The sequence below is a fragment of the Gallinula chloropus genome (assembly GCF_964237585.1).
Source record: "Gallinula chloropus genome assembly, chromosome: 5".
NCBI lineage: Eukaryota > Metazoa > Chordata > Aves > Gruiformes > Rallidae > Gallinula > Gallinula chloropus.
Genome location: NC_140090.1, coordinates 36,811,925 through 36,837,268, shown reverse-complemented (window position 1 = coordinate 36,837,268; position 25,344 = coordinate 36,811,925). Strand labels below are relative to the sequence as shown.

General features: G+C 44.8%; 1 protein-coding gene across 1 annotated transcript in view; it reads left to right on the top strand.

Moving 5' to 3' along the window:
• Positions 1-3,411: 3,411 nt before the first annotated feature.
• Positions 3,412-25,344, top strand: part of CPS1 (carbamoyl-phosphate synthase 1) — a gene marked incomplete at both ends in the record, with an annotated part of 92,655 nt that continues 70,722 nt past the window's right edge. Inside the window, 6 exons of the mRNA XM_084264679.1 lie at positions 3,412-3,534; positions 11,755-11,864; positions 16,970-17,114; positions 18,134-18,223; positions 18,930-18,986; positions 21,315-21,407. Coding sequence (XP_084120805.1) covers positions 3,412-3,534; positions 11,755-11,864; positions 16,970-17,114; positions 18,134-18,223; positions 18,930-18,986; positions 21,315-21,407 — 618 coding nt within the window. The remainder of the gene's footprint in view (positions 3,535-11,754; positions 11,865-16,969; positions 17,115-18,133; positions 18,224-18,929; positions 18,987-21,314; positions 21,408-25,344) is intronic.

Sequence of the window (25,344 nt, the reverse complement as noted above, 5' to 3'; positions counted from 1 at the left end):
AATCAAGCAGTTTGTTTTAAGCCTCTGAAAACTTAGGCACTTAGCTTTCTTTGAATATCTTGGCCCTGGGGATTTACAAAGCCACAGACCACTGATTTTGTTTGAATTTTATGGTACAGTGGCACTGTGTGATGAATTCCATTTCTGGTGTTTTTCAGTTGTAAAGAGTAAGAAAAAGCTCCTCATGTTAATGAGCAGTCTGCTTTCCTTGTCCTACTCCCTATCTGTGCAGGATGTAGTGTGAATGACTATGGAACCAAAGGCAGGCTGTCTTTCTCTACATTTCTATGCCACATCCAGGGCCATGGTAGGGAACCCCAAATTGTGAGTACTTCCTTCCCCCACCCCAGTATTTGAACTGAGTGAATCTTTTGCCTTTGTGGCTTTGCATTTCTGATTTCTCTGATACGTGTCCTTCATCGAGAGCCCCAGCCCAAACTTTCTTTCCCAAAGGGATGATACCATTGCAATTCATGTCCTGGTAGGCACGTCATGTCCTGGCTCAGGCACTGTGGTTGCATCTCCATAAAACCATCGCTCTCTGTTCTCCTTTTTCCACTTTTCTGTGATTGGTTTCTTTTTCCCTATAGATTCCTTGTTTCTTAGTGATTCTCCCTCTTCTGAAGGTCTTTATGTTAAGTGAAGCACACACTTAAGATCTATTCAGACCACAGAAGGTTGGTTTGTATGTGAATAGGTTTTTCTGAACTGAGATGTCTGTCAGAAATACCTGATAAATTTTCTGGCCTTAAAGAGTCAACAGTTCATCACCTCTTTTTAGCACTTTTGTCAGTGAGACAAATAGCTTGGATGTTTTTCCAGTTTCTGGCAGAGGCAAGTTCCTTCATGAAGGTGGAGGCTTTGAAAAGGAAGGTGCTTCTTACACTTGGCGGGATAACCTTCCTCACCTCAGAAGGTCTGAGGTGGGCTTAATCGATTTTGACAATAAAACATTGATGATAAAAAAAAGAGAAGAGGGCAGGGTCAAATCTGTAGCAGTAGTCAGTGGGACATTCTTGCAGTGGAGGTGATGCAGGAAAGTAGGTTTTTGCCTGTTGTTCCCCCATATAGCATTTCATTCTCAATATACAGATACCAGATAAGATCTGCGTATGTACTGTTGATCCCTGACAGACAGGATGCAGTTCATGATGTGGTTACACAGCTGTTTTCACTTGGTAAAAGATGCAACTCTGCCAAAAGGCATGGTCCTTGTTCTTCTCACTCCTGTCCTCCTATATTCATGGTGAAAGGGTTAGTTTTTAGCTGGATCCTCATTTAGCTGATGCCTCATTGTGCAGCCACGTTGAAACTCATGTGGTGGAAGGGGGCCAGTTAGGAATTAGTGGTTAGGGGGTAGAAACTGGCAGCATGAATTGCTTCTGCTCCAAGCACGTGTACACCCAGGGCCCAACGTAACTTCCCTGTGTTGGAAGAGAGTAAAATGAAGTGCAGAAATTGCCCTTCGGTAGAGCTGTAACAAAAGGCCGTGCCTGTAACCTTCCAAGTGCTGTGTATGGCACTCGCGGCAGGGTGAAGCTAACCTAATGTGAAATGGGACTTTGGGAGAAAGCTGGCTTCTGAACTGCATGTGTGAGCACATGTGTGTTTGGATGGTGAGATGACCCTTCTAGGATAAGGTCTAGTCTTTGCAGTGCGTTCTCTTACAGGCATGCCTTTGCTTTCTGTACATTTCCTCTCTCGTGTGTATCTCCAACCTGGATCACTACAGGCTGGAGACAAGCTAGTAGAGAAACAGCTAACAAAAACACTTCCTAGTTCCCTGGATTGTTTTTTCTGTTTGTTTGCAAAAAGTGAAATCCATGTCTTTCAAGCTCTTCCTATGAATCAGAATGATTGTGGAGTATCTTCTTGTAGGAAAAATGCTTAGGTCTTTCCTAAGCCACACTCGAGCTACCAGAGAGCATTGTTGGCTTGCTTCTTCCAGCTCTGCACACTTGTAAAGGTTGTGTTAAAGTGGTGAGCTCCTCTGTGACCAGTCTGTCTTCCACCTTATCACTGTCTGTCTCTTTCAGACGTCGGGATTTGGGCCTTTTCCATGTGTTTCTCATCCAAGGCTCCAGTAAGCTCTCCACATCACAGAGGGTACCCAAACCCATTGCCCTCTCATCTCTGTCTTTTATTATATGCACGATGGATCAACCTGGTGCTATAATGAGCTCTATGGGAAATATTTTCATGTGATACTGGCATCAGTTTAGACTAATCTCAAACCACTGTATACAAAGAAGTCTTGTTTATTCCTGTCAGTGATTAGAAAAGCTCACCTAAATTCTTCACGGCAGTGTATGTCCAGCTACAAAAAAAAGTCTGTGTCTCTTTTTTAATTTCCCTTGCTCTGAATTAATTGAAGCTTTGATTACCCAAGTTTCAAAAGATGCCTCACCATTTTAGTTCCTGAAGAATAACAATGTGCATGCTTCTCCCACAGCTTTTGTCTTCATTAGGCATTGTCGTGTTTGGGTAATGAGGAATATGAATATTTTTGAAGACTACAATGTATGGTTATAGGGAATATGCGATAGTTACAAAGGTCTGTAGTCAGTTGGCTAAATTGCACGTGGAACATTTCACCATGTTTCAGCTGTTATCCATTGAAGTTCTACCAAAAAATGTATTTCTCTTGCAGCCATTTATTTTTTCCTGGTGATGTTCTTTTTTGATTTATGTGGGGAGGGGCAACACTTTGGGACCTGTGCTGTGGCTTCCAGTGACTGTGTAGCCTCCAGACACAGAATGAAAAGATTACAGCTTTCCACAGAACTTGGTCTTCCCACTTTTTTTAGTCCTAGTATGCTTGTAGTGGTGAGAGGCTGTCCCTCTAGCTAACGTTTGGACCTTAGGCTGCAAGTTGGAGAGCAAGTCAAGCACACTGTGCAGAGGTTCCCTTAATTTGCCTGGACCCATGTGCTGTTAGGACAACAAGTGGTGCTGTTCCTTGTGTCTGACTGAAATGCAGAGTGCTTGTTTCAGGGCATGAGAGTTGGCTTCTTTGCTCTGGGTGTCACTTCTGTAGCAGGTTTTGCTGTCTCGCAGCAGGCAGAGCTCTTATCTGGCCTGTGATGCAACCCCTAAGACAGTCCTCAGAGACCAAGCTGAAGAGAAGTGTTGCAAGGGTGTCTAAGCAAGCACCCCTCCAAGGAGGGGCGGGAGGAGGTGGGGCTGCACCAGGGACTTTTAATGGCAGAATAAATGGGAAGGTGAAGGGCAGCACTGTACAGTTGGTCCAGCGCACCCGCCACGTCTCTGTTCTCTTCCCCGTAATCTGCAAGAGTATATTGTCTGAGCCAAATCCTGAAGAAGTATCTACGAGCAGAAATTTTGTTTGCCTTGGTTGGCTTTGGTTTTTTTTTAAAAAAAACCTTCAGTTACCGCTCAGCAGTTTGCAAGATGACAAGAATTCTGACAGCTTGCAAAGTGGTGAAGACTTTGAAAGGCAGATTGGAGTTTTGCAATGTGTCTGCTGATCGCTGGAGTTTCTCAAGGACTGGTACCAGGTTGTTGAGCTTCAAGGTAACTGAGCTACTGTGGCTTAATAGATGTGTTTGGCGTGCTGAGAGATAGCTCTCTGCAGATAACAGAGCTTACCTAGTCATGTGAAATTGAACCAGAGGAGATTTGTCTGAACCCTTAGCAAGGGGGTTGCTTGTCTAAATGGTTTTATTAGCTAAGCAAACACACTTTTTGTGTAGTCTGGAATGGAAATTATAGGGTAAATTGCACCAAAAGGTGGAAGTTCAGGGTTTCAGTTAATTGTTATATGGTATTTTCTTCAGAAACACCCCATCCTCCTATAGGACTGATTGATAACAGAGCTGATCTTTTGGTCTATATTAGCATAAATCAGGTAGGTATTAAAAAAGCCTGCACTGCTCGAAGCATGTGATTAATCCTATTGGATCCACAAAGGTTCCATTTTCAATGTATTAGAGACCACAGTAGCTCTGAGGTTAATTGGAGAGGTAGGCAGTTTGTGAATGCATTAGTGTATCATCACTTGTTTTACTGGGGCTGGAACCACTTTGTTCATTTCCCCAACTTTCTTCTGGTCTTTGTTACAAGAGCTACATCAGACCAGCTTTGCTAGTGTAACCCTGGCAGATGTGGCAGAGCACAGTGCTGAAATTCTGAGTGAATCCTGTAGTCCTGGCAGTGTTTTGTTATCACGCACTTTGCATTGAAAAGGGGTTCTTGCATGTGTATCCTGTTGAATCAACAGTGCAATAGAATTAGCAACTGAAGAGAGATGTTCCACTGAGTGGTGGGGAAGAGCTCTTAAAGACTTGAGCTGTGGGTACCCAGTGTATGTTGCCTTACCTGGCTGATCAGTATTGCTTCTGTCCCCAGTTTCTCTTGCCTGTCCCACAGCCACTGATTTTTTTTTTTTTTTCAGGAGTTCTCTGAGCTCCTGTCAACAGACCTATTTCTTTTAAAACAAAAATTGGCTGTGAAGGAAAACTGGTTAAGGAAAGAGTTTTTCAATCCCTTTTTCCTGGACCTGCCTTCCCCTTGCAAAGAGTAGTGCACAGCAGGCACTAAGTCTTACCTTGTTCACAGTTGGAAAACACAGCGCAATAATATTCCTCCCAGCAGACTGATCCTGACTCTCCAGTCAGATCAGGCGTAGGAGGAAATTACTCCTCCTTGTGATGACAACACGAACCCCACTTGTGACTTAGCCATCATGTTTACTAGTTTCTGCAGCTGAGCCATTTGAAGAGGAAGTAGGGCTCTGACATGAGGAGCAAATTCCTTGGTTGTTCCTCAGGCTGATGAAGCCGTGTTGGTTTGACACTGGCTACACATTAAAACTATGCCATAGCCCTCATGTAGGGCAGTGTTGCCTCTCATATCTTCCAGGGTAGGTGTCAGCTTCCATGGTTCCATTTTGCAGTCTCAGCACTGGGCTAGAAAGTGTGTCTTTGTCTGACACAGTTTGAACAATCTTTTTGGGCTTTGTGCTTCAGATTCAAGTGAGATAGGAGAAAATGGTGACAATTTTACCACCAGTATTTCTGGAACCTGTGAATGCACCAGGAGGTGCTGTTTGCAAATATCCCGGGTACCTAAGGGATAGGAGCACAGGATTTGCACTTGGCTGCTTGGCTTATGGCTGGTGATCACCATTCTAGAACGAGAGTCCGTGCAGGTACACTCAAGTTCACTAGGGTTTTAGAGACTGTCAAGCCAAGTAAGCAGCACTGAAGAGTCCTGCTGGAAGGCTATCTTTGCTTGTCTCTGCTGCCTCTGATACATCTCTGGATTTTTGGAGCCAGTTCAGTTATTTCTGCCATGCTCTGTGGACTACAGCTGTTGAAGTCTTGTGATGCACAAAGAAGTGAGTTCAACGATACATTATTTTGTGATTTTTAAGTCTGCTGCAGTAAAAGGTGTCTTCCACTGATAAAGCTTTGTAGGCCATGGTTAGGATTGCTGGTTCAGCTTTTGACAAGACACCATCTTTCTTTACATATTCCAGGATAATTCTGGTAGGTACCCACAGTAGGTGGGACCTGAGGCATTGTTATACTGATGGATTAGCATCTGAAATTTGGATTTAGTATCTTAAATGACAGATTGATGGTGTTAGGTACATGTTTTGTCACTCATTCAAGGGCTGCACAGTGACAGACATAGAAGGTCATACCTCGTAGTGCTGAGGCAGTTAAGAAGTTTCACGCTCATGGCAGACTGCAGCCCTGCTCTTGATGGAGTTACAGTACTGACTCTTCTGGTATCTACCTAATACTGTGCTTGCAGAGCTAGAGAGTGGTCGCTCAAAGCCAGCACCGCCAATGCTGAAGGCAAGGAGAATGAATATGGACTAAGAAAGCAATGCCAAGTGAAATCCTTGGGATCTGTTTTAACCTCAGCCTCAGCAATTGCAAATGCACGTGAGGTGGGTCAGAGTAAAAAGGGCCGCCTTTCCGATTAAAAGTGTTGCAGGGGGGCCAAGACCTACTGTGCATCTGAAGTGCTGAGTCCAGGGGAGCATTTGTACCTGTGCCGTGACTGGGGACTCACTGCAAGGTGCAGTGCTAGCCAGGCCCTGCAGTCTCTTTGTGACAGATACTCTGTGACATTTCCTGCCTTGGCATTGGCACTGGGGAAAGGTGTTTCCTTATTAGACTTGATTATTTGAGTTCAATACCTACAGGAGTTTGTGCTTTCAGAGTGAATGCTTGAACTCAGGGAGGACAAGGAGGCTCTTATCTAGTGTAGTTTAGGAGCCTGTGGCTCTTGAGATCTCGGCTGAGATTTGTAATGCCACCTTTGCTGGGAGCCACGTGGTTCTGTTTGAATTCAGAATCAGGAATACAAAAACGTGAACCTTTTCTGGCGTGGGGCTTTTGGTTTAAGACAGTGACAGGCTTAAACACCTTTTTCTGGAGACATACAGAAGCAGAAGAGACTGTCTAATATACATATGCAAGCAGTAAAGCAGCAGGCCTGGGGGACAATTTAAGGATGAGTGGTCCTAAAAAGCCAACCTATTGTATAGCTTTGCATCAGAGTGTGGAAATTATGTGTAGTTGTGAGACAAGTGACCAAGTAGTGACTTATGTCTGGGTTTGGTGTTCCAGACATCATTAGGAGTAATGGATATTTGTAAGAAGTTTGGAGAAAGAGTGAAACACAAGGTAATTAAGGTGTGTGGGCTAATGGTAGTATAGGTAATGATCCCATTCTCCCATTATTGCAGGCTTAAATGAGTGTTTAGTTGCCTTTTATTGCTTTTCTCAGTGGGCTATTTTAGGGAGCATAACAAAAGACAATGAAAACATGTTTCTAACCTATGTATAAGCTAAGTAAAGTATTAGAGACCATGAGGGAGCGGTGGTAGTTTTAGTAGAGTACCTAATAATTCTTCTTCCAAGCCTGTTTTCTGTCCAGTTAAACTTAGGCTATTAGAGGAAAGACCATTGTAGGGGAGCGGTCTGAGATTTGGGGACTCATAGGTCCTTATTTCCCTATTGCATCCCATCTTTCAATTCTAAAGGAGAGAGGGAGCATCTGTCAGTGAAAGGGGGGCACAGAGAGCCCAGAAACCCCCATGGGCTTTCTGCAGGGGTGCTTAGCATCACTGGGTTTGGGGTAATGAAGCTTCTCTAAAATTCAGGAATGGGCAGAGAGACTGCAGCTCAAACCTCGTCTCATTTAGTGCTCATCTGAGGCCAATGTAGTTAAATGGGGATGTAAAGAGTAGTATGAGCAATAAATAGGTAGCTTGTAACAGTCTAGCTGGCTCGGTAAGGGGAGGATTGGGAGAGCTATAAAAACCACCAGGAGCAAGCTAAAAATATAGATAGAAACGAGAGGGAGAAGAGGAAAATTTCTGAGCACTGGCTTTAGAAGCTCTTTCAGATTACTGCAAAAAGGCTCTTCAGATAGACTTCGAGGTGGGCAGAAAGTAACTGAGCAAATGACTGCATGGGAGGCAGAGGTGGGCAAGGAGCTGAAAGAGCAGTCCCAGGGTACTCCATCCATTTCTCTCCCTTTGGAGGAAAGTGTAGGGGAGGTAACTGGGCCTGTTCCTTTACAGGTGGGGGCTACTTAGGGAGTTGCTGCTGTGTGGGAAAGAAGGGGTGCTCATTTCCTTGGGGGCTCAGTGGCTTCTGCTAGGTGCCTCTAGTCTAGGTTTCCCCTCCTCTAATTTTGTTCACAAACAAGTATTTGTGACATTGTTGTGAACAACCTAAAGAAGCGTTCAGCTTGTAGGAGCTGGGATGTCTCTACCCTGGTATCTGTGCTGTGCTTCTGTCTTTGTTTTCACTTTGGCTTGGATAGTAAAGGAACTGATCCAAAGCTTTGCCCTAAAGTTAACCTAAGTATGAATCTTCTTTTGCATATCCCAAGACATCGACCTGGCTTTTGACATTGATTCTTAATTCTTGCCCTTCCTTCTTGTCTTAATTATAGCCAGAAGCAAATATGCTGAAATAAAGTTATATAGAAGGTTTGGCAAAGGAAGGCTTGGCTGTTAGTAATGTCCAGACAGATTTCCAGCCTGTGGTGGCATACATAGTATTCTCAAGAAGATAGATTTTTCTACCGAAGTGAAACCTCCGCCTCTGTTGCTGGTTATTTGGTCTTCTGAGTAGATGTAACAAAGTCCTGGCACCAGCCTTCTGCTGTAGAAGAAATCTGGTGGGGTTTGGCTCCTTCCATGCTGCTGATATGTTGGCAATTACATAGCCAGACAGACTTGTGTGCCAAGAAATGCGGGCAGGGGCTGTTGTGCTGTGGGGGATCATGGTCTTCCTTAGAAAGGAGGTGTTTTATCCTCTTCTTACTGGAGGGAAATAAACTGGCCCGTGTTGAAATTGAGTCCCATCTGTGTCTCTGCCATACTTCAGTGCCCATCCTGGCTTCGGTACTCAGCATATTCCTAGTCCACCAGCAGCCCAGCGTTCAGGGTTCAGTTTGGCCTTGCCAATATAAACTAAGGGATTTCTTTGGAGGGGAAAAACTCTCTGAGGCAAGTGGAAAAGAGGAAAAATTACCTGTTTACTTTATAGTACAGGGGTTTATAGCAGGCACACTTTGAAAAGCAAATTGTACTGCTGATCTTTTGAGAGTTTGCAGATCTTTATCATCCATCCAGCAGATGGGAAAGGCTGCTAGAGCTGTTGTTTTGGGTGTTGGGTTTGGATTTTTTTTTTTACTTTCTTATTGGTTTGTTTTTGGGGTTTTTTTTGTTTGTTTTTGTTTTTTTTTTTTTTTTAAGCTGCTACAGTGCTTTATTTAGTTCCTGTGTGGAGTGCTTAGTGAAGCAGGACCTGAACTAGTTAACTCTTTGAGTTGCTTTGACAAGGTGCACAAAATCTAGCAGTGTTGCAGCCACAGCTCGACCTTTTCTGTCAGCCATTTCCATCCTCAAAGCTCTTCAAGAGCCTTGCAGCCTCTCTGGAGCACAGGGAGCTCTGCTAAAGAAAACGCTATGAAGGAGAAATCAGATTGCAAATGGTGTGTTTCACATTGGGGTGGGGGTGTGAGAGACATTTTAGTTGAGACTACCACAGAGATTTATCTGAGATTACATGGGGATGCTTCTGAGAAGGGTGGAGACAAAAGGACCTCAAGAAAGCCCTGGGGTCTTTGTTTATTTTTTGCTTCTTGGTTTTTTGGAAGTGAAAATCTCTCCCAGCTAATCCCTGATTGAGCCAACTGGCCTTCTCTATAGTTTGTAAATCACTTTGCACATTAAAAACAAAACTGAAAAGACAAGGTAGGCTGGCAGCTTAGGGATATGGTAACAGCTCCGCTGGAAATGTAAGCAAGAATAATTGCTTCTAGAATGCTCAACAAACAAACTAACCACTTAATTAAGAATAATAAATCAAGTAAGGGAGGGAAACATTTGAACATCTATCCCTTGCTATAGCTGAACTTGCAGGCAGGTTATGGTTGCTAAGGGACATTCTTCTGCATTACTTGAACACTGCGTAGGGGCTCTAATAGTACAACAGAGGTTTGTGCTCAACAGAAATTATTTCTGTGCCAGTCTAGTATGTGGAAGGGGCAGGTAGCCTGTGGTGGGCGGAAGGACCTGCAGATTTCTGTCAAGTACTATAGTGAGGGTGAGGCTATAAAGGTCACAGTGGTTGCTCCGAATTTTGGCCCTCAGGAGTTAGATGGATCATAACTTTGCTGGTTATTCCACCATTGTGGACTTTGCTTCCTGAAGGATTCTCCCAGGCTGTGTTTGCAGTTGGGACTGCAATTACCCCAACGTGTACCAACGAGTGGTAGGACTTGCTTGAACTGGTGTTGATATTTTATCAGACTCAAATACGTGGCCTGCTGGGGAAAGAAGGGTTCTATCTCTTGAAACCAAGGCTGAGAGAAGCCATTTCCTACAGTCAGTCTCCCATGTCAGCAGTGTGGGCTGGGTTTTCAGTGGACTTCAGAAAGAGCAGAGGTGTTGTGCAAAGCCTGAGGCTCCCAGGCGACCTCTGTGCTTTGTAATCCTTTGAGCGTGTGGCAGGTTTCTGTTACGAGAGGCTTAGTGAGTTTAGGGAGTTGTCCAAACCATGGGTTTTTTTTATTATTTGGGCTAAATCTAGGGGATTTAGCCACAGAACCTATATTTATAACTGGGGAGAGAGGGGATTTTGGGGTTGCTGACTATCCCATCCAGTGCTGTGGGAAGAAGGTTCAGAAATGATGGCTAAACCTTTTGCGAATGACTGGATGCTTGACATTAATGAGGAAAAAATGCAAGGCTAAAAGCATCCCAGATGCACAGAATTCAATTACTTGGCAGTGCAGTTTGATTTTTAGTGTATTTTGCAGTACATTAGTAATTGATCTGTGCAGTATTTGTAACTGCAGAGGAGCTCTAGATGAATGTTTGCCATGGCTGTTACAAAATGTTCAATGCTGGGAATGAAATTTCTCCTTGCTGTGATTGTTCATCTGATTTACGGCTAATGGAAAGTAGCTTTCCTTCTCCTTTCTACAGCAAATTGATCTTGATTTTTCTTTTAAAAAAATCCTGGTAAGAGGAATTGTTCTGTAAAAAAACCCAATTTGATGTTAAATCACGGTGAGAGCTGCTGCCTGGTGGACTTGCTTGGCACATCTCCTGTGGCGCAGACCACTGGGGTTTTTGCATGGGTAGTCACTCTGTGACTGCAGCTCTGTGCCCAGGAGTTTCTCAGGGCCCAAAAGGTTCATCATGCAAATTCTTTTAAGCCCAGAAATTCATTGGCATATCTATTTCCAGTCTTGCTTGCTCTCTCTCTTCCCCTGCATGTCATCAGTGATCCTGCTGCCTGAAGGAGTCTCCCAACTCATTCTATCATTTCTGTTGTGCTCATACCCCTTTTTGGTTTTGGTAGAAGCTGGAGTTCCCAGGCAGTTTCCCATCCAATTCCTGGACATGCTAAGAAAAGTTTCAAATCCAAGCGAGGAAAAAGGAGTGTGTGTTTAGTGTGGTGTGTGCAAAGCCTCAGCTGTGCCACTGAATCTCTTAATGACTTTTATAAAAGTCACTCTCTGTGTCCCAATTCCTCAGCTGTAAAGCAGTTACTAAGCCTGGATGGGATTCCAGTTAGTGTGGGACTCAGTTCTGCTAAGCACTGTCTGAAAGAGGTGCGGTTTTATGAGAAGTTTTCCTCTAGGATGCTTGTTTCATATCTACCTCTTACAGGACTATCCCTATCCCTGAAGTAACTGACACCATGAGTGTCTGTCTGTCCTGTCCATTCCTCTCTTCCTGTGTCCTACAGCAGAATGGACTGGTGTTTTGACTTTTGCCGCCTGACACCGGTCCAACTAAGCTCACACTTAGTGGCTTCTGTACAGCTGCTGCAGGAGTTCCGCACCTATCAAAGGTCAGAGCTGGATGAGAGCCAGCGAGCCTTGAGCAAGCACTGGGGAGAGGGGCGATCCTTTCCCTGCAGTTACGATGTTGGGTCATTGCAAGACATAATTGGTGGAAGAAATGAACAACATGCTATGGTAGAGTGACACCACTGTAGTCACAGCACATGCCCTGCTTGTGGCAAGGTTTGCTGGTCACCATGCCATCATCAGGAGCACGATGTTTCATAAGAGAAAGAGCATCAGGAGACTAGGAAAAGAGGCAGTGTCTTGGCAGCTGGGAGTGGGAGAGGGGCAGGAGTACTTACAACATGAGGCATGCAAAGCAGGTGTCCTAGGTGTTACCTGTATAAACATCAAGCTTTTTCCTCCTGTATTTGAGTCTCTTCATGTGCCTTTCTCTAGGCGCAGACAGCGAACTTGGTGCTGGAAGATGGGACGAAGATGAAGGGCTATTCTTTTGGCTATCCATCCTCCACAGCAGGGGAAGTCGTATTCAACACTGGCCTTTCTGGGTAAGGCAAATCAAATGAGATATAAGCACCAAACCTTCTCTGGGAGCTTGTTAAACTGTGAAAGCTGCTATCTCCAAGCTCATGAGGTCCTGATCCAAGCACATAGTATTCTGTATAAGATAACACCGTAGTCCTGGGAGTCAGAGAAGGAAAAAAAGCTAATGAAGAAACTTCAGGCAGTCTGTTTTGTGTCACAGCATTTGTGGTGAAGAGCAACTTTAAAGAGTGCTATAACTAACTGTGATAGCAAGGTGTGTAGTGATCTGATCACTTTCCATTGAAATGCAGCCTTTGCTGAGTCAGAGCAGAGGACCTGTCTTTGTTCTCCAGTGCCCTGGTCAGACATGGAGGCTTGAAGCATCTTCAGCCTTCTGGGTAATGGAACTTGCAAGAGCAAATTTTTTAAATCCCAAGGTTTCCAGATTGGTCACCTATATGACCCATCCTTTATGATGTTTGTTGGCTCATGCCACAGTTGAGGATGCATTTAAATTCTGTGTTCTTTCCAGCTAAAGGGTAGGATCAGTCATGCCTAACTTAGCGTGTTAACACACAAGTCTTCTTGAGCGGAAGAAGCCAGTGACTGGCTTAGGATGGCAGCCAAATGCTGCCAGTGCTTTTGTTGAGCTGCTTGAGAAGAAGAAATCTGCCCAGAAGAATGAGGCTTTTGGTTAGGAGATGGACATGTAGATGGGGAGGTGAGACAGCAATGAGGTTGTTGGTGCTTCAGCCTTTTCTGCTGTCATTCACAGCTGTCTCTGTCCAGCTGCCTTGCACTCCCTAGGTTCTGCTTTCCTTTGGAGAAACCAAGAATCACAGGATGAATTTTTAGATTATCTCATTGGTGAGAATGTTAAATGGCTGTGGAGGGGAATCTGTTTGCAAAGTTTTGCATTAGGAGGCAATTATTTAAGTATTTTGACAGCACTAATTACTGGCTGTGTTAATATACCTGCCAACAAGCAACTGTTTAATATAGATCAGAATGATGGAGGGCACCAGAGTTCTCTTCGCAGTGATAGATTATGGGCAATAAATCTTGTCACATCACAAAAGTCAAGGAGGAGCTGATGGATTAATTTCCTTTCCACATGCTACTGTGGTAGCAGAAGCTGTGTTTGCTCATTTTGTAGTGATTTGGAGAGGGTGCCCGTGAAAGAAGAGAGCATATGGGCATTGAGGGAACATTCAGACTGTAAGGTTGGATCTTCAGGAGCATGACCTTGATTGATTGACTCAGAGAGGGGAAAATAAGAGTTTGCAGCATCATTGTAGATCGTAAAAGTGACAGATTTGCTACCAGTCCAGGGACTGCTGTCCAATGGGAAAAACCCAAACAACCCTACAGCTCTGCCTGGGGCTCCTGAGCACAGAGATAAAGACTTTATATATCCAGAGGAACCCAGCTACCTGTTCTCACTGCCACAGTAAGAGGCTAAATGCAGGCATGAAGGAGGTGCCCAGTGTCAGGGCCTTTTGCACTATCTGGGCAAATCACAGTTTGTCAGTGTAGTGTGCAAGAGGCTGGTTACAGGGGTGATTTTGCTGTGGCTGTTGTTAAACCTCAGACCACTGCTTCCTGTGAAGTGGGGGTTTCTAGAGGCTGAGTGAGGTCAGCACGGACTCCATACTGGGATGATTAATATGCTGCTCTGCACCCTGTCTCTTCATCTGGACTCACACATTCTGATTCATGTCATAGAATGGGGAGGCAAAGCACTTTGTGTGCGTACAGCTTTCAGGCTTGAAGTAGCTAAAGCTGGCTGAAATGTTGTCATATTTCTCTAGAACAGAGGGCAGAGAGCACTGTTTTGGGGGTGGACTGTTGAATTTTCATTACAAAAGCATGAGGATGAACAATCCTAGTGTCACAGCCATCTGTTTGGTATAGGAACAAAAAGGAAGAGAGGAGATTTCCAATTAAGAAAGAAGAAGAAGTACAACCCATAAAACATTCCCAGCTCAGTTAAATGCATTTGCCTGTGTGTGGTTCCTGTGACATTCTAGGGAGAGAACTGATTGACGGGAATTTACTGACATCAGGCAGGCCTCTGAGCAGGCACAGCAAGGATTAAACCTTAGAGCATCTTTGGAGCTCGTGCTCCGATCTGCTCCTCTCCGCTCCACAAGGCGTTGTGCCTGCGTAAAGGGCATTGCGTCTTAGTGCAGAGCTGTGCCTTCAACCCCCAGCCAAACCCAATGGCTCTCTGTCCTTGTTTGCTGAGTACAAATAACATGCAAAGGTTAATTACATTAGCTTTGTCATTAACAGAGAGTCTTTTGGAAGCATAAGCAATTGACTTGGAAGGAGAGCGCAATGCCAAACGTGCACGTGCCCTGTGCTTACCGCAGTCCCGCGATCGCACCGTGCTTTGTGTGGTTGTTTACCTGTGGCAGGAAGTGTGGATCTGAACAGCAGGAGAGGCTTACCTGAAAATATTTCATGGCCATTGTTCATTCGACATGTCATTTCTCAGAGCTGGCTGGCGTGCTGCGCTGTCTGTATCTGCCTGCAGCCATTCTGGGGGTTGTGAAGAGTTTCCCAGTGTTTTGACAATTAATCTTCTGGCAGTAAGTCCGATGTTCCATAAAAACGTCTCTTGTGACTTGCTGATATCTGGTAGATAGCTGGAGTTGCCAATTATGTATTGTTTAAACAATAATGACAATAATAAATTATATTTTGTATAGGCCAGATTCATCCTGAAGTGTCTGTATGCATTTGGCTAAATATTTGCATAGATAACTTCATCTGTTGCTAAATTACAGCTGCTTTTGGGTGGAAAGATAGCGACTGCTTAATGGGTTGCTGCAGCAGTATCTACAGTAAAAGGGAGAAAGTGAAGGACTGCGTGTTAATTTGAAGCTGAGGAGTATGAGCACGGACATTTCATCCATGTTTACCCCATCCCCCTCTTTGGGGTTGAAAGTAAGGCTGGATCTACTGGATCCAGAGCAGATATTTTGCAAAGTCCTAGGTTTGATCCTCCACTGCAGATGAATGTTCCACCATGCTTTTAGGTCTGTCCTTGCTGTGAAGGGTGTTTGGGCAAGTGCTTAAAGTTGCTGTTCCTGGGGCTTCTGTCTGGCTTAAAGATATCAGGACATACTTTGAGCCTTCTGCCCAGGGCAGACTGTTGATTAAAGGGTGGCCAGTGATAGGTGATGTTATGGTGGGGGTCTGCTACAGGGCACCTCACCACAAAGACTGAGCAGATGAGGCCCTCATGTTCACAAGCCCTGGTCCTCATGGGAAACTTCAACCACCCTGGTTTCTCTTGGAAAGACAGCACAACAGAACATAAGGAATCCAGGAAGTTCCGGAATCTCTTGATGATAACGTCCTCCTCCAAGTGACAGAGGAGCCAACGAGGTGCCATGGTGGACCTCGTTCTCACCAACAGGGAGGGACTGATAGGGAATGTGAAGCTCAAGGGAAGCCTTGGCTGCAGTGACTGTGAAACAGTGGAGTTCAAATCCTCATGGCAGCAAGGACAATGCGCAGCAAGCTCACTGCCCTTGACTTCAGAAGACCACACTTTGGCCTCTTCAGGGTTCTGCTTGGTAGAGTAGCATGAGATAAGGCCCTGGAAGGAAGAGGGACCCAAGAAAGCTGGTTAGTATTCAAGGATCACATAGTCGAAGCTCAGGAGCGATGCATCCCAATGAAGAGTAGGTCAGGCAAAAACGCCTGGAGGTCTGCATGGATGAACAAGATGCTCCTGAACAAAATCAAGCACACAAGGCAGCCTACAGGGTTGGAAGCAAGGCCAGGTCACCTGGGAGAAATACTGTCTGAGCATCCAGGAATCAGGTTAGGAAAGTGAAAGCCCTGACAGAAATTAATCTGGCCAGGGACTTCAAGGGCAACAAGAAAAACTCCTATGGTATGTCAGTAATAAAAAGAAGAGCAGGGAAAATGTCCTCTTCAGAAGGAAATGGGAAACCTGGTTCCCCAGGTGATGGCAAAGGCTGAGGTCCTCAATTACTTCTTTGCTTCTGTCTTCACTGGCAAGTGCTTTAGCCATACTGCCCAAGTCCCACGAGGCAAAGGCAAGGACCAAGAGAATGAAGAGCTGCCTACAGTAGGAGAAGATTAGGTTCAAGACAATCTAAGGAACGTGAAGGTGCACAGGTCCATGGGTCCTGATGAGGTGTGACTTTGGGTCCTGAAGGAACTGGTGGGTGAAGTTGCTGAGCCACTATCCCTATCCATGCATATGTGAGAAGCCGTGGCAGTCCAGTGAAGTTCCCACTGACTGGAAAGGGGAAACAAAGGAGGACCCATGGAACTACGGACCTGTCAGTCTCACCTCTGTGCCTGGCAAGATCATGGAGCAGATCCTCTTGGAAACTCCCTGTTCTGGGTTCGGCTAGGATAGAGTCAATTTTCTTTCTAGGAAGAAATCCTTTCCTGTGAGGGTGGTGAGGCCCTGGCACAAGGTGCCCAGAGAAGCTGTGACTGCCCCCAGATCCCTGGCAGGGTTCAAGGCCAGGTTGGATGAGGCTTTGGCCACTCTGGGCTAGTAAAAGGTCTCCCTGCCTATGGCAGGGGGATGGAACTAGGTAGGCTTTGAGGTCCCTTCTTACCCAAACCAGGGTGTGATTCTATTCGTAATAGAAAGCTCACTGCCACTGAGAGAGGTAAGTTCTTTCACCACATGGAGGGGTGGACAGAATGATGACAAAGCACTGCCCACACAGTGTACCCAGAGAATGACCAAGCCCCAGCTGTTACCTGTGGGTCAAGTGATATGCCATGCACTTACTGCAGCTCTCTGATTGCTCTGCACTTTGTCTAGTTGTTTACCTTATGTTAAATGACAAGGAGTCTGAGTTTGTTAATAGCTCCTGTGCTTTTCTTAAATGAAACATGAGAAGCCAAAGCCTTTCCTTGTTCTCAGTGTCAAATGTTTAATCATAGATGGCAAAGTCAGGGCAGATTCACAGATGTGTTTGCTTTTATCCTGAGAATGCTTTCACATGAATACCATTTCTGTCTTTTTGTCATAGGGGAATTCAGACCTGTCTCCTTTTCACTAGCTCTTTTGTTTTGCTTTCAACTCCAGACCAATGTACTTTTCTTCTACTGCTTCTTCATTTAGGTACACTGAAGCCTTGACAGATCCCAGCTACAAAGGACAGATTCTTACACTGGCCAACCCCATAGTTGGGAATGGAGGTGTGCCTGACACGGCTGCTTTGGATGAAATGGGCCTCAGGAGGTTTCTGGAGTCGGACGGGATCAAGGTAAGAGTGGGAGACACATTAACTAGCAGCCTGAGTGTGTGTGAGCATACAAGAGTTTACTGGCACCCTCACAGAAGTCAGAAGGAATCGCTGACACTCAGCCTTTCTTTTGCTCCTTCTGGATACTGCCCTTTGGAGGAATGGTGGCAAAAGATAATCTATCTTGTCCTCTGCTGTGTGCTGTCTGAAAGCAGTGTATTTCCTGTAGTGACAAACACGCTGCAGTTTTTGTGATGTCCTGGATGGCTTTTTTTCCATCTTCCCTTTTGCCTCTTCTCTCTGTGTGCCCAGGACTCGCTGCCACAGAGGTTAAATGCCAGTGAGAATGAGAAGTCTCTGTACTACCACAAATGGGTGAGGTGACACTTGAACAGGGAAGGCCATACCTGCTAGTGCTGGAACTGGTGTTTACACTGTGGTGACAGGGGATGTTGGCTGGGACCAGGGCTGTGTCCATGCAGTGGTCGCAGCGCTGAGAAATGGAACAGACCCATGTAATTGCAGAACCAGGGAAATGCTTTATCTGTGTCCTGAGGTGAATAGACTCCTTTATAAGCTATCTGACTCTGCTGGAAAACTCAGCTAACTTTTGAAATTAAATGTCCCTTAAAAGTGAAAAGCTTTCTTAAACAAATTAAAAAGCCAAAAACCCCAAAACCAAAATAAAACATTTCTTCTTACCTTCCCATTTTATTTCTACCATGAAGTATTTTCTCAGATCAGTGCAATTTGCATCTTTGGTTACCTGGAAGCCACGTTATTATATGAATTTCCACAGTAAAAGGGCCTAGGTAGAGTCATGACAGGATGCGAAGTCTTTCCCCCTTTTCCAGCTGCCTGTTCTGTGCACTCACGCTGTGAAGACTCTGATTTCATATCTCTGTGTTACGTAAGAGCAGCCATACCACATCTGCCTCACCTCGTGTCCTGTCTGTGATACAGTTTGGAGTGGATGGAAAACTCAGAAGGTTCAGGGCAAGTGATTGTTCAGTGCAAAATACTGTTGGTTCTCTCTGCAGGTTTCAGGTCTGCTGGTGCTGGAGTACAGCAACGAGTACAGCCACTGGCAGGCTGCTCGGAGCCTGGGAGAGTGGCTGCAGGAGGAACAGGTGAGCAATCTAGTAGGAACTATGTTCTGAGAGCGGACCTGTGTGTATGGGAACGGGGGAAAGAACTGCTGCCTTTTTGCTGGTAGCCACTCAGATGTCTTCACCAGTCTGTTCTGGGCTCATTCTGTGCTCCTTAATTCTCTGATTCTTCATCTGTTTCTCTTTTTCAGGGTGCAGGGGTATTTCCAAGGTTTGTCCTGAAGGAACATTAATTAAGTGGGAATGTTTAGCTCTCCAGAAATACAGTACACATTAGATCATAGTACTTTCTCTCCTCAAATGCTTCTGTAGTGCCACACCTAGAAGTTACCATGGTTGTACCAAGAGATGTTAGCTGCCAGGGTGCCACTGACGTGAAGCCGTGGCAGTCAGGGGTGTGTCAGTAGACTGCTGCTGATGTGTGATGGCTGGGAGGGTTAGGTGCTCATAGATAAGGCAAAATGGGGCTCAGAAGTGAGATGGATACTTGCCACGTGGACTTTTTTGTGTTCCTCTAGTGCAGAAGCTAGATTTGAAGAACTAAACTATTCATGAGTGGGAATAGAGAGAAGTAGTGAGGCACTGGAAGTGAGGCAGCCTTGGTAATAGTGCTGCTAAAAGCCAGAGCTCCTTAAAGAAGGATGTGTTCTTCAGCAAAGTGATCTGGCTGCTGTCTTGCTCTGTCTTCACTGCGTGTTCTCTTATCCTTCTCTTGTGTTTTCTTCAGGTGCCTGCGCTGTATGGGATCGATACCAGAATGCTGTCCAAATTAATTCGTGACAAGGTATGGTCTGCGTCCCTTGGTCCAGTTGCAGTAACCTGGCCATTGCTGGGCTCGTTCTGTCACAGCACAGCAAATCTGGGGTAGCTGCTCAGGTCCCTGTGCTCTCCAAAGGTGCTGTGCCTTCTGTACAGCTGAGGCATTGCTCTGGCCCCAGGAAGGCCTCCTCTCCTTGGTGCTGCTCTGGGATTCCTGTTCTGTACAAGAGAACCAGCCCAAGCTGATGTGAATGAGAGGCCTCAGGAAGCTGTCACACACAACAGGTAGTAGTGTCAATGACATGTTTCCTCAGATAGTAACAGTCAGAAAGAGCAACAACTCTGAGAGATACCATGGATGATGGTTCACAGATGGCATCATCTTTGGCCAGTGGAAATTCTCCTGCTCTTCAGAGACAGGGAATGCCTGCGATAACCTAAGCTGGATTCCTAACTCAGGCTATTTTTCTTTGGCTGAAGCCTGTTATTATTTTTAGTAGTTGTTACTTTTCTCTGGTTTCTGAGAACTGACAGTTGATGGACATGGGCAGGATTCTGTTACCAAATGGAGGTTAATGTTAAGGTACGTTTCACACTGGCTAAAGCAGTGATCAAAGCCAGTCTGAATGTAAATGCGCCTTGGAGTCTCCTCTTTTGTAATAGATTATTTGGAGCTGCTCTTTTCTTTAGGTGATCAATTTGCAGTCTGCAATACAAGCCCACACCCCCTTTCATTCCACAGAGAAAAATATGAGCAACGCATCCTGAATAGAGGAATATTTGTAGGAATAAATTCTTACGGGAAGATAGGGTGTCATCCTGCTCCTATAGGCAACAGGCAAGTGCAGTTTAATATATCAGAAAATGGTAATACATCTTCTACTTTCTTGAGACATGCTGTTTAATGGATCAGTGTTCCTTTCATCCAAAGTAAGTACACTTTCAGTGTTTAGGCTGTAACTTAACGTTGCATGGTAGTAATGCCCATTATACCGGGACTCTGAGTGGTGTTAGTTTATGGCTTTTAGAATAGCACACAATGTAACCTCTTCTCCAGTCTTTGGTTGAAGAAAGCAGCTCGGTATTTCACTCCCTGTCTGTTTATAAATTGGGGGTGAGAGCAGGGCTTCATTATGCTAAACACAGAAATAAGCAGTGACTTGTTAAATTGGACTGTAAAAGTAAGTGCAGGGCACCATTTGGCTGAATAATCTGGGAGCAAGGTAGCACACAGGGTTCCTGTTTGAGAGCAGTGGCTCTAGGGCTTTGTCAGCAGCATTTGTGCGACTGACTGCATGGTGGCACATGACAATTTCTGTGGTTCCCAAAATCCTGGCTTGTTTAAGATGGTGCTGACTTTACACAATGCAGCCTGGAGTAGCCTTTGGTGTAAGGTGCTATTGAGGATAAACCAGGATGTCAGCCACTGTTAATAGCAAAACTCCATCTTTAAAATTTAGTAGCATATGGCAGTGGAAGATGCTGGCTCTTTCTTGCTCTAGGGGTATGGGAAGGATACTTCGGGTACAGCCAACCATGGAAGTATTTTATGGAAGTTTTGATAAACCCAAGAGCAACCCTGATGTGCATGCTAGTCTGGTATCCACAGATACATTACAACAGAATGTGGACTTCCACTGTTTTATGTTCCACTTCCATCCTTAACAAGTTCTGTCTCACACACCCTGTCCCCAAGCTGAGAAAATGTTAATCCCACTTATTCCAGCAACAGGGCCAAGCCAAACCAGGCATTTGTAAACAGAGAACTTGAAGGAGTAGAAGGTAGAGAATGGTGGTAGAGTAAGCATATCCTAGCTTCTCTGAAGTGGCAACAACAATAGAGAGTGAAGCTTGCTGGAGGTGATTTTTTTTTTAACAGTTTGTTCAGACACCAGCTGTGCTGACCTGCCTCCTGCATAGCTTTGCCTTACTTAGCTCTGTTGCCTTGTAGCTATCCACAGGAGGTGGCTGAAGACCTCACAGTGGGTTTCAAAACAAAAAAGCTTCAAACTCCTTTGTGAGTTACTCCCAGATCTACACAACAGTTATTTGGGGATCTGAATTCTGATCCTCCTGGAAGGCAACCCATGTTACCACCACTTGACAGCTTGTGTCAAACTACCTTTTAACAAATTCTACTGCTGACAATGCCTTTCCCCTGCATGAAGGATTTTAAAGATTTTTGGTACAGAGGTAGGATCGGATACTTCTGAAGATGCTACAAATGGTTATAAGCCACCAAGAAACCAACTCTAAACAGCTGTTCCAGTTGCTGTGCCTGTCAGCACCTTGTCCCAGTATTCACAGCTTTTCCTTTCCTCATGCTTTGTTGTTTCCTGGTGTGTTTACACAGGGCACGGTACTTGGGAAGATTGAATTTGAAGGTCAACCCATGGAGTTTGCAGACCCAAATAAGCAAAATTTAATTGCAGAAGTTTCAACAAAGGTGAGAAGTTCTTCTGTAGTCCCAGGGCTGTGTGCTCCACATAGTAACTGCTTCCTGTTTGCTCTGGGAATCATCCAGTCTTTCTACATAAACAACTCAGGGTCATTTCCTGAATTGCAGACCTTTTCTAGACCCTTGAAGCACTGTCATCTTAACATCATCCTCAGGATTCCCATGTCTCTTTAGGTGCAGTGTTGAAGATGTAAAATGAGCTGTGTATAGCTGGGTGTAGCCTGAACCGTAATCAGAGGATTGTGTGTGTTCCAAAGACAGGATTGAGAAGCATTGGGATACAGTTAGATCTAATGTGTGGTGGTCATTTTCAAACATAAGAATAATAAAAAGGAATGGTTGCTTTCCTTAAATACATTTCAGGAAAGCTCAGAATAACCTCTGATCAGGCATAATTTTGATTCCAGAAAATATTTCTAGATTTCAAAAATAGGCCAAGCTAGGAATCCCCTGAATCTAATATTACTGGCTTTAGCTGCTTTGTCTATAGATATTCACAGAATGGCAGTTTGTTCTCTGCTAGCTGGGCATGCAAACTGTGCTCGACTACAAGCTGAGAAGAACGAGGATCTACCAAACTGGGCCCATGCTAAAAATTGTAACTATTCTTGTTGCAGTGCAAGAGCTAGTGTCTTAAATTGTGAACTCTTTGGGGTTTTAAATGTGAACTCTTTGGGGATTTAACCATGGGATAAAGAGTGCCTTGGGTGCTTAATCCCATTGACTGAAGTTAGAACTGAGTGGATGAGTCCCTTTTACAAATTCTGTGCTCACTGTGGTGTTTGCAGCTCCCTCAAGATCAGAGAGGCTCTGGAAGAGCTCTACAAATAGTTGCTTATATACTGTTCTACACACAAGCTGGTGTGTCAGTGGCATGCCTGTGAAGAAGCCCTGAACAGACTGGTCGCTGAGCAAGTGGGAATTTGAAGTGGATTCTTCATCCACGCTTGGCTTCACAGTAGTAACTGGTTCTTGGGATGCCACTGGAATACGGAGGCTGCCGTGCAGATCTCACCTGTAGGCATCTCACCAGCTCATGCCAATGCCTCCTCTGGCTTTTGAGTTGAAAAGGACTCAAAAGTTGCTACACTGAAGGATGGCAATTACTTGTTGAGGTTGTGATCTGTGATTGCAAAATGCAGGTGGAGCCATTTTGAGCAGTAACTCAGAAATAGGTAAGGTTGATGATTCTAAACTGCATGATTACTAAGACAGAATTACTGTACAGATGCTGCAAATAGCTTCTAAAAAGGAGATATAATAAGATTAACAGAGCTTTGGTGGTCTCATTATGTTCATAACTTTGTTTTATAGGCCTAAGCAACATCAGAAATAAAACTGAAAATGAAAGAAGCTGTTCAATGTTGACAGTTACTGGACATGATAATCTATCTGTTGCCAAACGTCTGTTTTCATGTAGATCAGGATACAGTGAGATCAGGAATCTGCTTATCAATTGTGCATTAGGCATGATTGTTTTATTAATATTTCCCCACCTTCTTTAGATGCTAGTGACACAGACTCTGTTTACTGACGTTGCCTGTACAACATCCTTTCAGGCTGGGGCAGTTTTTTATAGGCTGTGCATTAAACAGAGGAGGCATTATGGGGGGGTATATTTTAATAGTTCCTTGATCCAGTTCCCAACCTGGTTTATGTCTAGACATACTGTCAGACAGATGCTGGGGTCAGTGCTCTGTGGTACAGAAGAACAGTCAGTGTGAAAAGTGGTGGGAGGGTTGCAGAGACAGCAACACCTAAAGTTAGTCTTGTTGCTGAAGGAAGTGTAACAGATCATAGCCTAATTACTTGGACAAGGAAGAGTTTTAAGACTGAGGTAATTAAAGTACCACAAAGCAGTTTTGTACCACAACTCCTTCTGGCTGTTAGAACAGCCAAGGAGTACCTTTGAGGGGGATCTTGGCTTCATAATGTTTGGCAGGTTTTTAAGCATGGACCTGAGCACATTAATCTTGAGATTTTTAAATCCTCCTCCCAGAAGCCTGAAGGGCAGCAGGTAGAAGACCCATAAAATTCCTGTGCAGCAATACATTTCTACCACGAAGCGTGGAAGTAGAATTCACTTGTGTGTTAGTCACTGTGAAGATACTGTAGCATTTGATGTCAGGCACAGCTTCCTATCGGAAGCCTTGACTGATCTAACAAGGCCCTGTTTCAATAAGATTTCCATTCTACTTCTTCTCAAAAAGTGATTGTGGGCCACTTTACCCATGTAGTGTGAGCTGCAAGGTATGTTCCAATACAAAAATATCTCCCTTCAATGTTACACAGCAGGAGTCACAACAGCAGTGGTAACACCACTGTCTGTCCTGAGTCATGTCCTCAAAGATGGATTAGGGACTCTTGATGGTTCGTGTGTCGCACCCTGTGGTGAAGGGAGGTGGCTCCCTGCACCCCATATCTTCCATTTTGCTCTGGGAATGGCAGTAAGTCAATCATGATGATGGTCAGAGCTGTCTTCATGTAGCACATGCTCTTGCATCCTAAAAATCTCTTCAGTCTTTGGGCAGATAAAAATTCAAACAAGAGCTGAGTTAGAATAGCACAGAAGGAACAGTTGTAATATTTGCCTATTAAAACTTCATCCTGAGTTCCCTGCAGAGGAGTTAACTTTCCTTCTGGCCAGCTGTAATCCTCCTATGAAAGGTTTCAGTTTCTCACACTGCACCAGGCATACTGGGCATGGATTTCAGCATCTTTTCATGAAGGGTCCCAGCTGTGAAATATGAATGCCAGGAAAGCTGATTAAAAGAGAGTTACTTAGATAAAATGGGTATATTGCACAAGAGAAATATCGCTTGGTTAAAGTATGCTTATAAATATCAGCTTTCAGAAGCTGAGTGTATCTGAGGGCAAGCACAGAGTTTGTTTTTTGATAGAAGAAGTTTTCCTTCTGTGCTTATTAATGAATAACATCCCAGACTGCGGTCAAGTAACAAGGAAAATCATGCCGCAAACTTTGGAAAGAAGTGGTGTGTAAATAACCCTGCATCAGAGTGATAGCTGTGTGTCTGCCTGTTGCAGAATCAAGACCTATGGAGGTTTGACTTCACTCTCTTCTGTGCTTGTTGTGACCGATAAATATAAAGCATAATGGCCCAGATTTGGGACTGGTGACAATTTACTTTGTGGACTGGGTTATGGAACAGCAGCTGGAAGAGGAGGAGAAACGTTACCTGATCTGTAAATTTGTCAGGCCCATAAAAAGATGTGTCATGCTCAGTGATGTGCTTGGCCTGGTCTGTAGAGCTGTGATGCAATGGAGGTCACTCCAGTTATTGCCAGCTGCGGTATGCTTTGGTCTTACTGTGATGGGAGGGTCAGGATGGTGTTTAATGTGATGGATCAGAACTAGTGTGACCAGTAGGTCTGGGGAGGTGATTGTGCCCCTGTACTCGGCATTGGTGAGGCTGCAGCTTGAGCGCCGTGTCCAGTTCTGGGCCCCTCACCATAAGAAGGACATTGAGGTCCTCAAGTGAGTCCAGAGAAGGGCAACCAGGCTGGTGAAGAGGCTGGAGGGCAAATCTTGTGAGGAGCAGCTGAGGGAGCTGGGCTTGTTTAGCCTGGAGAAGAGGAGGCTAAGGGGAGACCTTATCACTGCTTACAATTACCTGACAGTAGGTTGTAGAGAGGTGGGTGATGGTCTCTTCAGACAGGTGACAGGAGACAGGACAAGGGGAAATGGCACTGAGCTGTGCCAGGGCAGGGTCAGATTAGATGTTAGGAAAAAAATTTCCCTGAAATTTGCCAGGGCCTGGCACAGGCTGCCCAGGGAGGGGGTTGAGTCACCAACCCTGGGTGTATTTAAGAGACGGGTAGATGAGGTGCTCAGGGATATGGTTTAGCATTGGACAGATAGGGCTTGATGATCTCAAAGGTCTTTTCAAACCTTGTGATTATGTGA